The sequence below is a fragment of the Camponotus floridanus genome, unplaced genomic scaffold (genome assembly GCF_003227725.1).
Source record: "Camponotus floridanus strain SB8 unplaced genomic scaffold, Cflo_v7.5 scaffold35, whole genome shotgun sequence".
NCBI classification, from domain to species: Eukaryota; Metazoa; Arthropoda; class Insecta; order Hymenoptera; family Formicidae; genus Camponotus; species Camponotus floridanus.
The window spans coordinates 588608-603205 of NW_020229492.1; the positions used below are offsets into that span (position 1 = coordinate 588608).

General features: G+C 34.4%; 1 protein-coding gene across 4 annotated transcripts in view; it reads right to left on the reverse strand.

Annotated features, from left to right (window-relative positions):
* LOC105255665 (inactive rhomboid protein 1) overlaps nucleotides 1–14598 on the reverse strand; it is a 75314-nt gene that overhangs the window by 30733 nt on the left and 29983 nt on the right. For all 4 annotated transcript variants that reach the window (XM_025410842.1, XM_011265088.3, XM_011265089.3 and 1 more), the window contains exons 3-6: nucleotides 12729–14225; nucleotides 12040–12485; nucleotides 11043–11589; nucleotides 10396–10869 (exon numbers count right to left, since the gene is read on the reverse strand). In XM_025410842.1, coding sequence (XP_025266627.1) covers nucleotides 10396–10869; nucleotides 11043–11589; nucleotides 12040–12485; nucleotides 12729–14194 — 2933 coding nt within the window. In that variant the 5' untranslated portion in view covers nucleotides 14195–14225. The remainder of the gene's footprint in view (nucleotides 1–10395; nucleotides 10870–11042; nucleotides 11590–12039; nucleotides 12486–12728; nucleotides 14226–14598) is intronic.

The window sequence follows — 14598 nt, forward strand, 5'->3', positions numbered from 1 at the left end:
CAGCAAATCAGAACATGTGTTTTTAAGGCAGCTGACATATAATACATTTTTCAATGTTAGATTATATTTCAACTATAAACGCAAGTTTAATTGATTATATTCGCGAACTCTCTTTATAAGAAAAAGCAGTCTAAAATAATATAAATATATAAATTTATATATCAAAAATTAAATACATATTTAAAATATTTTTAAAAATATAACATTAAAATATAAAATATATTTGCTTTTATAAATATATAGTTTGATCTATATGATTATAACGTGTGTCAAATCTTATATGAATAAATGTTATATAACTTTAATCTCAGATACACATCAAATGATAAATGCCAAAAGTGATATCGTATCGTACCTACTGATAAAACATAACTTTGACTTGATATTGATTTAATAAACATCGGATTTTATTTCATGCATCACTTCTATTCTTGTTTAACTTATATGAATCATAATAAAGAACTCATAAAAGACTTTTGTGTAAACTAGCACTCTAAAAGGCTACAATTGATTTTATGAACACGTTATTACATATGAAAAAAATGTGCACGTGTCTTTTTTATATGTTCGCACATTAAATAAAAATAATATTTTTTCATTTAAATAAAATGAAAAAATTATACCTTTCTAAAAAATTATACCTTAACATTATTCTATATTTGCATATAATTTTAATCAATTAATTATTATAAATCCTACCTTTCTCTCCTCTCTCTCTTTTTTCGTGTATGCATCATTTTTACATCAATTACTTTTTAACGCTATACCAATGCTTTATCACTATGCTGCGACATTTCGTCATTCACAAATTAATACGAGTAAATGTGAGATTCGAATTTTTAAGGAAATCGCAAAAAAAACGAGTAATTTCACGACTAACGAGCTAACGGGTGTTTCGCTAACAGAGACGCGTTATGCACTGAACGAACGCATGCGTCACGTTGCACGTGGCAGCGGTGGTCGTCAGCTGTTGGGCGTCAACAAGTCCCGCTAGAATTGGTGGGATTCTGTTACCGACCGGTTATGCGGATCGAGAAAGCCTCCGTTTCATATTCATTATACAAGACGAAATTAACGACAAATAATATTAAAGAAAAATAGACAATATCAAGAGTTTAACAAAAATCGATTATTTTTTTTGATTTTCTTGATTTTTATACGAAATTTTATCTATTAAATATTTCGTTAAATAAATATCATATAAATAGACCACATATTTATTTAGCAAAGTATTTAATAAATGTTTTTATAGAAAAACAAAGTGATTTATAAAAAATTTAATCTGTAAAATGTAGTTTTCATATCTTTGAGTTTTTTTCTATCATGTGATATAAATAATGTTAGCTTATATATACAACAATATAGATAAATAGGAAATAAAAATAAAATAAGCTTTGAAAATATTTTTTCGATAATAAAAACGTTGAATATGATAATAAAATAAAAAAAAATTAATTTATCGAGCAACCTTGAAATATTCAAAAGATACTGCGACGAATATCACATATGGAACAAAGAGGGTCGGTGAGTAAATTGCTATAAATAGATCAAGAAAAGGAAAGAAGAGAACATGAAAAGAGAAAAGAAAAAGAGAGAGAAAGAGAGAAACCAGTAGAGTACAAAAATAGATGAGACTTGCATTGAAAACCGATAAACACAGCAAAGTAAAAAATTAAAATTAAAATAAATTAAATAAGAGGTTAAAATAAGAAAAAAGAATAAAATAAGAACATTCAATTAAATAAATAAAATAAAAAAAAGAATGATAATCGAAAGAAAAAAGGACACAAATGGCAAGCTGTGAGAAGAAAACGAGAAAGGAAAAGGATGAACAACAACATAAAGATACGAGTAAACGTAAATGATGATTAATCGAGAATTCTTACGCAATTCGTTTCGTAGAAAAAACAATACTGTAGTCGTAGTAATGATTATATCAGTGTAGTGTACTATAGTATACTATTATACGATACACACATAGCTAGAAAGATATCTCGTACAATACGAGTCGAAGGTTTACTTTCACCTGCCGAACGGATCAGATTAGAACGTTTATTCGACACAAACGTGCCATTCGTAAAGATTCTTCGCCTATTTTCGCGTTGGAAATATCGAATAATAAGACGAAAATAAGTTTGCCCGTGTTTTTATGCATTTTTTAATTAATATTTTTTATAAAAATAAGCGCGAATAAACAGTACTTAACAAAAATGATGAAAAATAAAGGTTGCATTACTGGAAAACAAACACGGATTTAATTAGCACGAGAAAGTTTTCGTAGAAAAATATCAAAAATATGTTATCATTTGTTCTCCTCCAAAACAAATGATAACATATTTTCAATATTTTTCTACGCAAGCTTTCTCGCGCTAATCAAATATTATCTGCGATGAAAATTTCTACGGTAATTCCCTCCAAAAATCATTAACTCTCTGTTATCTCATATTTTTAATCGATTATACACATGTGCAATAATGCATGAGCAACACAGTATTTTCAAAGGATATAGATGAGATGATGGAATCTAATAGGATCCCGCGGTTTGCGTAGATTTCGCTAAAAGCCTCCAAACCAGCGCAGACTACTATTGCATTATCTAATGCATTATTATGCGACCTGCAAGTCTCGAGAGTAGATCAGTTTACATTTTATTTATCCTACTGTATTAGATATAATACATAAACACAGGAATATAATTTAAAAAATAGATATTTTTTTCTTTTCACAAGACGATTATATAAAATATATAAATATATAAATAATAATATATAAATATATAAATTTATAAATATATAAAAAAATATATAAATTTATATAAATAATTACATAAATTTATATAAATTATAGTATATTGTATAAATTATATATAAATAAATATTATATAAAAATAAATATTATATATAAATAAATATTATATAAATATTAGATTATATAAATATCACTATATCGATTTTTTTTGCAATTATCCGAAATTCTTAAAATAAATTCTTAAAATAAATTCTTATATAAATTCTTTAAAATTTTATTTACACATATAATCATTTTTTATTTCTCTTTCATTTTAATATGATCGACAAAATGAGGAATACGTAAATTGCTCCAAATTAAGTGACAAAACATGAAGAGGTAAATTTCAAATTTTACCTTCTAAAGAAATATATATATTTTTCAATTCATATATAACAAATTTATTTTACAAAAGTTACTATTTGTGTGTATATCAAGTTGAAAATTATTCCTTATGTAAAATGAAAAAGGAGTCAAAAATAATTATACATATATAAATTCCTTTTTTAAAGAATTTATAAATTTCGGAAAATTGCAAAAGGAAAAATCATTAAGAAAAGATCACATTTATTAAGATACTTTATTTTTAATATTTTATATATTTTATATAAATATTTTAATAATTATCGCGAGTAAAATATATATATGAATATTTTCTTAATATATATTAAGTAATGCATCTTCAGGACATTATCTGTAATTTATCGATACCATTGATTGCTTTATTGTTAGATGGCATGAACGTGACCGGACCCGCGTGATCGGAAATGACCGCATCCTGGACGTACCAAAACGCATCTACGGACAGGATAATAATGGAATTACCGGCAAGGAAACCTCAAAGGATATTCATTTGTATAATAGCGAAGGAAACTACGACATTTGCCCAGATATTCTCATGTTTCGCACGATAAGTATCACAAAATTTCATTTCTAAAGATTTACGTACAATCGGCGTTTATTTCAACTTGAAATAAAAATATAAAATCAAAACCAATCATAAAAATCAAGAATATTCGTAAAATGCATTCTAGCTTGAATTTTTTGTGATTCATTTGAATGCAAATGTCAAGGGATATTTGTGGAATATATTTTTATCGAAGATATTTTTATGAAAAATATTTATTGAGGATGCTTTATTTTTAAAGATATTTTTATTTTAAAGACATTTATTGAAGGCTATTGTTAAAGATATTTATAAAATATCTAGCATGTATGTATCTCGAATAAGAAGTTAAAAATGTTGAAAAATATCGTCATATTTCTATACAAAAATTTATACACATATGATAGCCTTTCTAGAAAAAATTGTATTTATACCATAATTATCTCTATGCAAAGCCATTTTAATTACACGTAAAATTAGAGCTTATTAAGAATAATATATGTGACAAATATCTGTTGAAGGTTAATAATTTGGCGCGTTTGCCAACGATTAAAGGGCGGAGGAAAGTGCGGAGACGATAGATGAGGGAAGATAAAATCCTTAATTGAAACTGACATGGCGACGGCCGGTGTCAGATTGCAATTTCGTGCGACGGGGCCAGTTAAACTCACGAGCCCGACATAATTACCGAAGTTGCCAGCAGCTCGTGGAACATCGTCGTTGCCGGTGCGAGACAATGCCCGGATGCTCCCCTTACGACTTCCGAGTCATTCGTCTACCCCTATCCCCTTTCGCTGCACCGCGAGAGATCGTACTGAAGCAATCTGGATTAATTCAGATGAAATTTGAATGAAGAGATTTTCGGGGGAGGCGAAAGTGGACTGCTCGGCATCAAGTTCGACTTCGCGATAATTATTTGGAGTTAATCGTTCATCAATATTCCAGAAACATTCACAAATTAAAGTAACGTTACGCTATTGTACGCACATAATGATGGAAACAGACTGAATTTTAAAAATTTTATATGCATTATTTTTCTCAAACAGGCTCTACTATGGACTTTACTTCAGATTTATAGAGATTCTAGTGTATAATTGTAAGCTTTTGTAGCTTACCCTTTCAAAACACTATAATAAAGTATTTTTTCGTCGAGTACTTTTCGAGTTATGAGGCTTGAAATAATTTCTTAATTTTAATTATCTCTTAATTTTCCAAAAGCTATCGATTAAATATCATTATCAACAAATGCAAAAAGATCCCAAAATTCTTCCATCGTGACAAAAACGTTGAATCGTTCGAACTTGTTACGATGTTCGAAAGTAGTTCTTGGTGTCCTCGATTCTCTTTTTACGTCTGGCAACAATCGGTGACTCCTTATTGATTATCAGTCGCGTTTTATTCTCAATGCTCTATTCAAGATTCAAAAGAACAAGGTTTTTAAAAACGAATCGGAATTTAGAACGCGAGTCCGCATTTAGCGATGCAAAAATCGAAAGCTCCAAAAAAGTCGCAGCAATCAGGTTAATGGAGTATCGCGAACCGATTGGTTTTACTCCTTTCCATATCCATGAAATCAATGTTTCAATGACAATTAAGGTGCCTTTAATAGCGAGAGCACCAAGAGAGAGATACTCTTTCAGTGACGTAGTTGTATCTGCTATTGATTCGTTCAGAGATGAGATATACATACAAGATATACATCGCGTGTTTTTATAAATTGCTCTAATGCATATGATCTTTTCGCGAAAGATTCAAAATTAATTGGAACTTATGAGACTTAATGTAATTTTAATGATTGCTTAAATTTTTTACCCCAGAACTTATCCACTGAAAGAATATTTTTGTATGTTTCAATGACAATTCTACTATTTAAAAATAATATTCAAAATAATGTTCTCTTCTAATGTTTAATTGTAGAAATATTTATATAGACTGATTAGAAATACTTATTGCAGATTTCACACGTAACTGCTATAAAAATTGGAATATTATAAATATAATATATATATATATATATATATATATATATATATATATATATATCAAAATAAATAACAATATAAAATGATAATTTTATATTGTTAACTTTAATGATAGAATTATCATTAAAGTTAACGATATAAAATTAAAAGATAAAATCAATTATGAGCAATGTAATATTTTAATTTATTTTGACTTATTTTGATATTATATTTAATATTCCAATTTTTATAGTAATTTTCTTCCGCAACATTTTACGCGTAATTGTTCTCTCTAATTATTATGGTCAATAAGTATTAATAAAGTGATTGTTAATTAAATTAAAATAAACAAGTATCGGGAATAGACTGAAATTACCGGAAACGAAGAAATAATTTCACAACAGAATCGAGTATAAAATATTCTCGTATAAAATACACTTAAAGTGAAGGATTAGAATTATAGTTTTCGGTTAAATCCACGAGACCAGGGCTAAAGAAGATGCTGTGTTAAACCAAAATCTCTTGGGCGTCCCCCCGTAAATAATATTTATCCCTCAATTAAGGGGCTCTTCCATTCTAATTCGTGAGCTCTATTATACGGGCGCATTATTACGCGAGCATGTGCATATTGCGGAAGCTATCCCATCCTCCCCCGCCTCCATTTATAATCTCCCCGTTACATGAGCAAGCTCTCAACGCACGCTATGACTTTCGCTTGTTCCAAAACTTGCCCTAATCAACGATTTCTTTTTTCTTCTCTCGTCGGGGATTACATGCGCAATTTACATCGAGATTCAAAATTATCGAAGGATGTAAATCCTTCGTTGCTTTGAAATTTAGTGTTCTTTTTGAAAAAAAAAAGAAAATTAAAATTTAAACGTAATGGCGTTAAAAAACTTTTTTTTTTTAGATTTTCTGGCTCTTTTTTTAATATTATCCTTATTTTACACATTCTCGTATTTTATAATTTTCGTAAATTTATTTAGTCTTCTGGAGATCATAAAATAAAAATTAATTTAATGCTCATCGATGATAGAGATGCACGAGAGAAATATTCATGTATAAATAATCTAAATAAATATGTAAATTTTAATTCTAATAATTTAAGTATTTTATAAAAATGTGTAAACTGTTAAATATTATAAATATTTTATCAAGTTTTTCAAATATTTCAAAATAAAATCTAAAATTTATACGCATACATATATTATACAGTAATGTGTAAAATATGTATATCACTATCGCGAAGATAAATAATCAATTAACTTCAGAATTAACAAATAATAAATTAAATAAGTGGTTTAACTCACGAATTGCTTCATTTAGTTGTTGTTCAATGCCATCGTAAACCTTCTCTTCCTCTCCTGTTTACCCTTTGCTGTTGCTGCTTTATGGCACTTGACACTCACTCGCGAGAATACGATTAATTACGATCGCGCGTGCAAACTAATCAGCAGAATGCAATAATTGCGCGACACTTTGCACGTAACTCCCGCACGATATGCGTACTTTATTATTACGATATTATACGGAAGAATAACGGAAAAATTATCTATTTTACACTGAAAAATCATCAAGGGCATACTTCTGTAGATAACGAGAAGTAATGTTTTCCATCATATTTTAATCTTATTTTAATTTTATTTTATAACATAATGGATAGATGTATTTGCAGCAAAAATTACAGCAATGTACAAACATCCGAATTTATAATACGCGATTGATAAATAAGATAAATAAGATAAATAAGATTACTATAAATTATATTACTTAATTAAATGCGACTCGGAATCGTACGACGTTTTATTACTGAAAAATGTTGGTCTCTGATGTGACGCGAATCAAGAATTGATGACTATTTATGACGCGATAAACTGTCAGAAAATATATAATCGAAATTCAATATTGCAAACACGGGATATTTTAACGCGCGAAGTACGTGATATAAGTTAAAGATATCATGCCTTTTCAGTATTTTAATCAAATAGCCATCGCCACGATTAAGTGATATTTATCGCGAAAATTAATCATCCGGTGATCGCGAATTGTAGCGAATAATTACATTTCGAAAGATAATACGACGACATGACTCAATTATTACCTATTTGCTCGAGTCTCGCTGCACGACTGACATCAAGACTACGATATGTAAACAAGAGGGAGAACGCTTGTTTACATTTCGTCTCCCGAAGGATAAGCAAATATATGTATATTATGTGAACGATAAATTCTTTACTCGAAATATGAGAATATAAAGAATAATTATGTTTCGAAAGGTATAATGATAAAATTGCATTTGAGTTATGTAAAAAAATGCGCTATTGTTATTACGTGAACGAATGCCGAATATACCGTATGAATAATTAATTCCTTGTCCGAAACATATAATATAATAAAATATAAGTGCGCATGAATATATTTTCAAATTAATTAATTATTAATTTAATAATTAATATTAATTTTATTAATTATTTATTAGTACACGCTTCAGCTATTTCACGGCTTTAAATATTCGATTCTATAATTGCTATGCGTTCTCAATCCGATAATGATTAGTAAATTATATCAAAATCGGAGAAAAATTCGAAGCTTAAAGCAAAATATATTTGAATGAAAAAACATAGTTAAAAAAAATTATCGTTTATAAAAATCGCAAGAAAATGACGATTTATTTTGATTCGATTTGAGTTCTATGCAAAATAAATACATCGCGGGACATGTTCGTTATTAGTGCTTGGGTAAACGCAATAAAATAATTATTGCTCGATAAATACTTGCATAAGCTTGTATTGAGACCGTGTTTATTTATGAAAACAAATATATTCACTTGAATTAAGAATCAAATTTCGCAGAAATGGATTGTTTCATTGTAATATTTACGGATAATGATTATTTCGGACTTTGAATTTTTCACCGATTTTAATTACGACATTTATTATTGATCAAAATCCGTCGTGCGAAAAAGTGACAAATTTAATTACATATATTTTCAAATATCGCGTATAATTTGCATCCGCTCATAGAAAGTTAATTGTGGAAACTTATAATCACGAATTATAATAAATAATTGTTTCGAAGAAATTATATAAATATACACAACGATACAGCTCACCAGCTGCTAGTTTGAGTCTCGGTGCACGACTAACATTGAATAAGCACACTATCAACATACAAAGATAGGATGTTTTTCAGCAAGGAACACAGAGGACACAATGTAACACAGTGAATCATTTCATCCTTGTTTACATTTGGCAACCAACAAGGCTGAAGTGGTACACTGAGTCCTCTGTTTCCCTTGCTGAAAAATACCCATAGTATGTAAATAAAAGCACACTGTTGTTATTATACTCCCAAGGAGTCGAATATATCGTGTGAACAATTAATTCCTTGCTTAAAATGTGTATATTTAATGCAATCAAATTAAAAATGTGTCCGGAATATCTTGTCTCTTTTTCAAATTTTCAAATTAATTATTGATTAAACACTTCAGGTATCTCACAACTACTTGTTGTTTAAATATGTTGTTTATCAGTAACAGAGATAGGATAACTGCCCTTCGGTCGCGATATAATAAAGTTTAATAGCCAAGAATAACCGTGCAAAGTACGCGCGATTGTATTTTGTGTCGATTAACGCGAATGCAATCATAATTAGCTGTACTCTCGCAAATTAGTGTCGAGTGTACATAAAATAGTAACACAGAGGATAAACAAGAAGAGAGAATATATTTGGCATCGAATAACAACTGAGCAATTCATAAAGTGAGTTACTTATTCAATTCATTATTTTATTCTGTATTAATTTATTCTTTATTATTATTTGTTAATTGTGAAATTAATTGCTTGTTTATCTCTGTAATCAAATAATTTGTATTATTGGAAAATAATTTGGTATCACTGTATATAATGTAAAATATATATATCTTAATTTTGTTATTTTAAAATACAATTAATAAATTATTTATAATATTTTATATATGAATATATATTTCAAAATTTCTTAGAGATTTATGTATAATTATTTAAATTATTTATTCAAAGAATTATATTTTTATCTCATAAAAATTTATCTTTAAAAATTTTTTTCTTGAAATTATTATTAATTATTCTGAACTCTATTTTATATAATTTAAATATATTTATATGTTACAATCGCAATCATATCAATGAATGTTAATTTTAATTTTAATTTATAATTTAGATGGAGATTTATGAGAACTATAAGATAAGAGAAATATCAAAAAATTAAAGTACCTTTCTAACGTGGTTATATATCGGTAATATATAAAGTTTCCAATTTGCAATAACAAATGCACATTCTGTGCATCATTTATTTTTAAAAATTGCTCCGTTTCTAGATTCATATTTCTATAGTTATTATTATAATAAAAAAGCTTGAAAAAAAAATAATATATATAATATCTAGGAAAATTAAAAATATAAAAAATACAAAATTATAGATAAATATATAATATCTATATATTCATCAAAATCTATATATCTATATGTTCATCAAAATAAAGAGAGACGAGAGATTAACAATAAGATAAGTAATCTTGAAATGTATGTAACTTTTAAAATAGAGGTTATTATACTTAATGTATTATTAATAAATACATTATATTTACACATTAATTTCCTCATTCAAATAGCAATATTTCATAAGACTACGTCTCTTGAACTGTGAGGATTCGAGGACTTGAAACGTGCTCGCGAAGTAACATCCCGAATCAAACGCACCTAAAGAAATAAGTGTACTCACCACGAAGAAGTTTGCGTGGGTATTGCCGGAAGTGTCCCAGGCGGCAGAGATCTCCTCATCTGGCAGCAGGCTCTGCCGTTGCCGGATGTGTCTCCGCAACAGGCGACTGGATTCGCGCACACGTGACGACCGACGCCGGCCATCGTCGTAGGCGTCGCGGCGGCGCTAAACTCGACCGTGGACCCGCGCACTTTGGGCCTCAGCAATGGCGACGTGGCGAACGTCTCGCGTTGATTAGACGCCGTGCTGCTGGAGCTGCTGGACCCGGGACTGCCGCCCAACCGGCCGGACGTCGCGTATGCGAATCCGCGGAACCGGAAATGCGTTTGGTACGGATAACCGGCGGGCGGTGGTAGCCGGTAATGATGATGAAAGCCAAGGTCGCGACGCATGTATGGATCGCCTGGATCGCTCGCGGGCACATATCGATCGGTCGGCGTGTGCGCTGCGGGTGGCATATACCTGTCCACGTACCTGAATAATCGTAAGACAAGAAGACTCTCAGATTTCGGATTGAACAGTTGGAGGGAATTTGAGGAGATTTTAGTACGAAATAAAGCATTTTTCTCGCGAAAATAAACTGATTTAAACACACAATTATGCGCATATTGTATCTAAATCAAATTCCTTTTTATATTCAGTCTTACCTGTCCGGGTAGAGCACTTCGGGAGGTGGTTGTGGTACGTATCGTTCAACAGGAGTATGCGCAGTCGGGGGCACGTAGCTGGTACTCGACGAACCATAAGTGCGGTCAGTGGAGGACGTCGCGACGACGGATGTGGCGCAGGAGATGGGCGTTATGCGGCCGGTGAACCTGTCCTTGGGCTTCGGCAGGGACAGGTATTTGTCAGTGACGCTGCGTGCCGGCGAATAGCGATCAGCAGGAGCGTGAAAGCGCTCAGCTCCGGAAGTAGCTTGAAAACGGTCGTTACTGCTGTTGGAGGCAAAGTATCGATCTTGACCGAACTGGTGATCGTTCTGGCCGGCAATCGAGTAGCGATCATAGCCGCTCTGAACCGATTTCGAAACCAAATATTTGTCGACGGTGCTCTTTGTGTTCTGATAACTGCCGCCACCGCCGCGATGAACATTCGACGACGCTTCGGGCGTCGGCGAAATTGACGCGAAACGCTCATTGGAAGCGGAAGATTGGGTGCCAGTGGACGTCGTGTAGGGCGAGTGATACCTGGTGCCTGAATATCGAACAGATAATTGATATTGTTTGTAAAACAATCGTGGAATGAAACTCTATTGAGACTGGAAAAGAGTATCAAATGATCGATATTAAAAGATAATATCTTTCAATTACAGATACCTCGATATTTAAAAAAATATATAAAATATTGAATATGAAAATTGCAGAGAGATACAACAGATACATCGATTATTTCTATTCAATTTATCTATCTATTATTTTTCAAACAACAGTAATATTTTTTTCAAGCAATGTTATTAAATCAAACTACTGAAGCAAGAATTCTATAGATCGGAAATGTGTATTCTGATTTAAATACTTGTCATGTAATTTATAAAACAAGAACACAAACGTATTTAGGTACAAAGAAAATCAAGATTATCAAATGTTAAACCGGGTCTGTAGTCTATACTTTTCGCTTGAGAAGCAAGAATTGAAGCGCGCTTACCAGTCTCTGAAGAGGAGGATGGCGAGGAAGACGTCGGCGCCAGCAGACGTTCGGTGGAGGAGACGATATAACGCGATGTCTCGGAACCGGACAGCCTACCATCGTGCGCGGGTGACGATCCAGCCAGGTATCGATCGCTGGAGAATCTGTCGATCGACCTCGATTGACTGCAGCGTTGCAGAGCGAGATCGTTAAAGCGATCGTTGCTGGACACATATCGCGTTTGATTGCCGACTTCCGCAAAGCCAGAATATCGACCAAAGTCGGCGGATGCCGGCGAGCTGATGGACCGGTCTGTATACTTCTGACAAACTGTCTCCACGCCTCTATCAGTGTAGAGACGTCGATTTTGCTCGGAACTGCTGGAAGAGACTTGAATAGATGTGCGATCTGACGATGAATAGCGCTGATGCGCGCCCTCAGGATTAGGCGAATTCGAGAGGAACCTACGGGTATAGAAAATAAAAAATATAGAATAAAAGAATTACAATTATTATTCGATATTAACGAGAATTTCAAAACATAAAGTAGAACATGTTTAAAAAGTTTATCTCGTAAAAACTACATAATTCTATTTATAATAAAAACACAGCTGCAATTTGAAATATTAAATATGAAGGAATACAAATCCCAATTAATAAATAAATTCTCAAAGTTAAAGGTGATCTTATAAATTGACTTGAGCTTACCTCTCGGTGGCCGCCGCAATCGCCGAATACCGCTCGTGATGTGCTGTCGCTGATGAATCCTGTCGAGGGTACCTATCGTGAACGGGCGACTCGGCCAAGTACCTCTCCGACTTGCCGACGAATCTCTCTGGTACCGGAGCGTGTATCGGCGAGGAGGACAATATCCTGTCCGCGGAAATGGCGGTGAAGCGAGCGTCCTTGGCGTAAACGCCACTGCCCTGGAGTCCTGTCTGAAGTCCTTCCAAGACCGGAGAAGATCCCGAGAGCAGACGATGATCAGACGATCCAGCGTAGCGTTGTTGATCCTTGGCATCGCCGGAAGCTGATTGCTGATTGGCCAGCAGCCGCTCGGTGGAGGCAAAGCGCTCCTTGGCGGGCATCGGCGATGCTGAAGCGGCGCTGTCGGCGCCATACTTGGGCCCCGGAGAATTGGGGGGCAAAATGCGATCAGCAGCAGGATAACCAGCCAGGCTCTGGCTCGAGGCGTACTTCTCGCTCGGACTGGGCGACAATGGCGGTGGCGGGACGAAGCGGTCGTTGGCCGGTGCCGGCGATGGCGGCGACGGGAACGTCTCCGCGGCGAAGGGGCCGCCGAGCGCGTTCGCGTTCGCGTATTCGTTCGACCCGCTCGAGCCCGCTGTGTCGAAGTGCAGCTCCGGATTGCAGATCGTGTAACGATCGTTATTCGAAACCCGCTGCTCGCCGTGCAGCGCGCTGAGATCGTTGAATCGCGCGAAACGATCGGCGCTGCCGTGCGTACCGTAGTGCAAACTGGAGGACTGGCCGAACGTCGAAGTCTGATAATGCCCGAAACGCTCGCAATTCGATTGTCGACCGTCGACAGGGCACTTGGTGAAGTCGACCGACTGCTTGTCGATCGACTTCTCGTGCCGCTCGGCCATTCGAGCGCCGACGTGGGCCTGATCGCCGCTTTGGACCTGATAATGTCCGAAACGCTCGCAACTCGGTGGACGACCACCCTCTCCACACTTGGGGTAATCGATGCAAGACTTATCCACGGCCTTCTCATGCCGGTCGCCGCCGATTCGGCTCCCAACATGCTCACCGCTCTGGGCCTGATAGTGCCCAAAGCGCTCGCAACCCGACGAACGACCCTCCCCGCACTTGGAGAAGTCGATCGTAGGCTTCTCCGCGGATTTCTCGTGCCGATCGACCATTCGGGTCCCGACATGCTCGCTGCTTTGGGTCTGTTGATCCGACTGGTAACGCTCTTGGCCCGACTGGCTCGCGGTACTCGCGACCGAACGCAAGTCGGACGATTGCTGCTGCTCCGCTTGTTGCTTGAAGCAGTCGCTGGGATTGCTGGGACCGATCTGGGTCCCCACGCTGCCAGAATTCGGCGCGCTCGATCCGGGAAGCGGGGATGACGAGGATCCGTATTGAGCGATAGGGTGCTGGTGCAACAGGAGACGATCTCTTCGGCCATAGTCGTCGTCTGTCGGCATCCTGGTGGCCCGGGGCCCACTGTCAGGACATCTGTAAAAGAAAAATCATAATCTTGATTATAAAAAAATCATGCTTGTCGCGTTGATATATTAAAAAAACTAATTAAAAAATCGATAAGTATTAGAATAAAAAATATTTTCATCATGTATATAGTAGAAATATTGTGACAGATTAAAATTCTGCTACAGATATTGAGAAACAGAGTACATATGTTGCATAAAAATATACATCTCTTATGAGCAATATTTGCACCATCTCCAAGTCGGTCGGTGGAAAAATATTGAATGCGAACATCTGGTAACGGCGTTTGATGACATCGATGCGCCGGAAGCGCGATCGAAAAAGAGCGGAGCGCGTTAAACTCACTAATTGCGAAAACCGCCCGCAGCATCGAGTCGTTTCC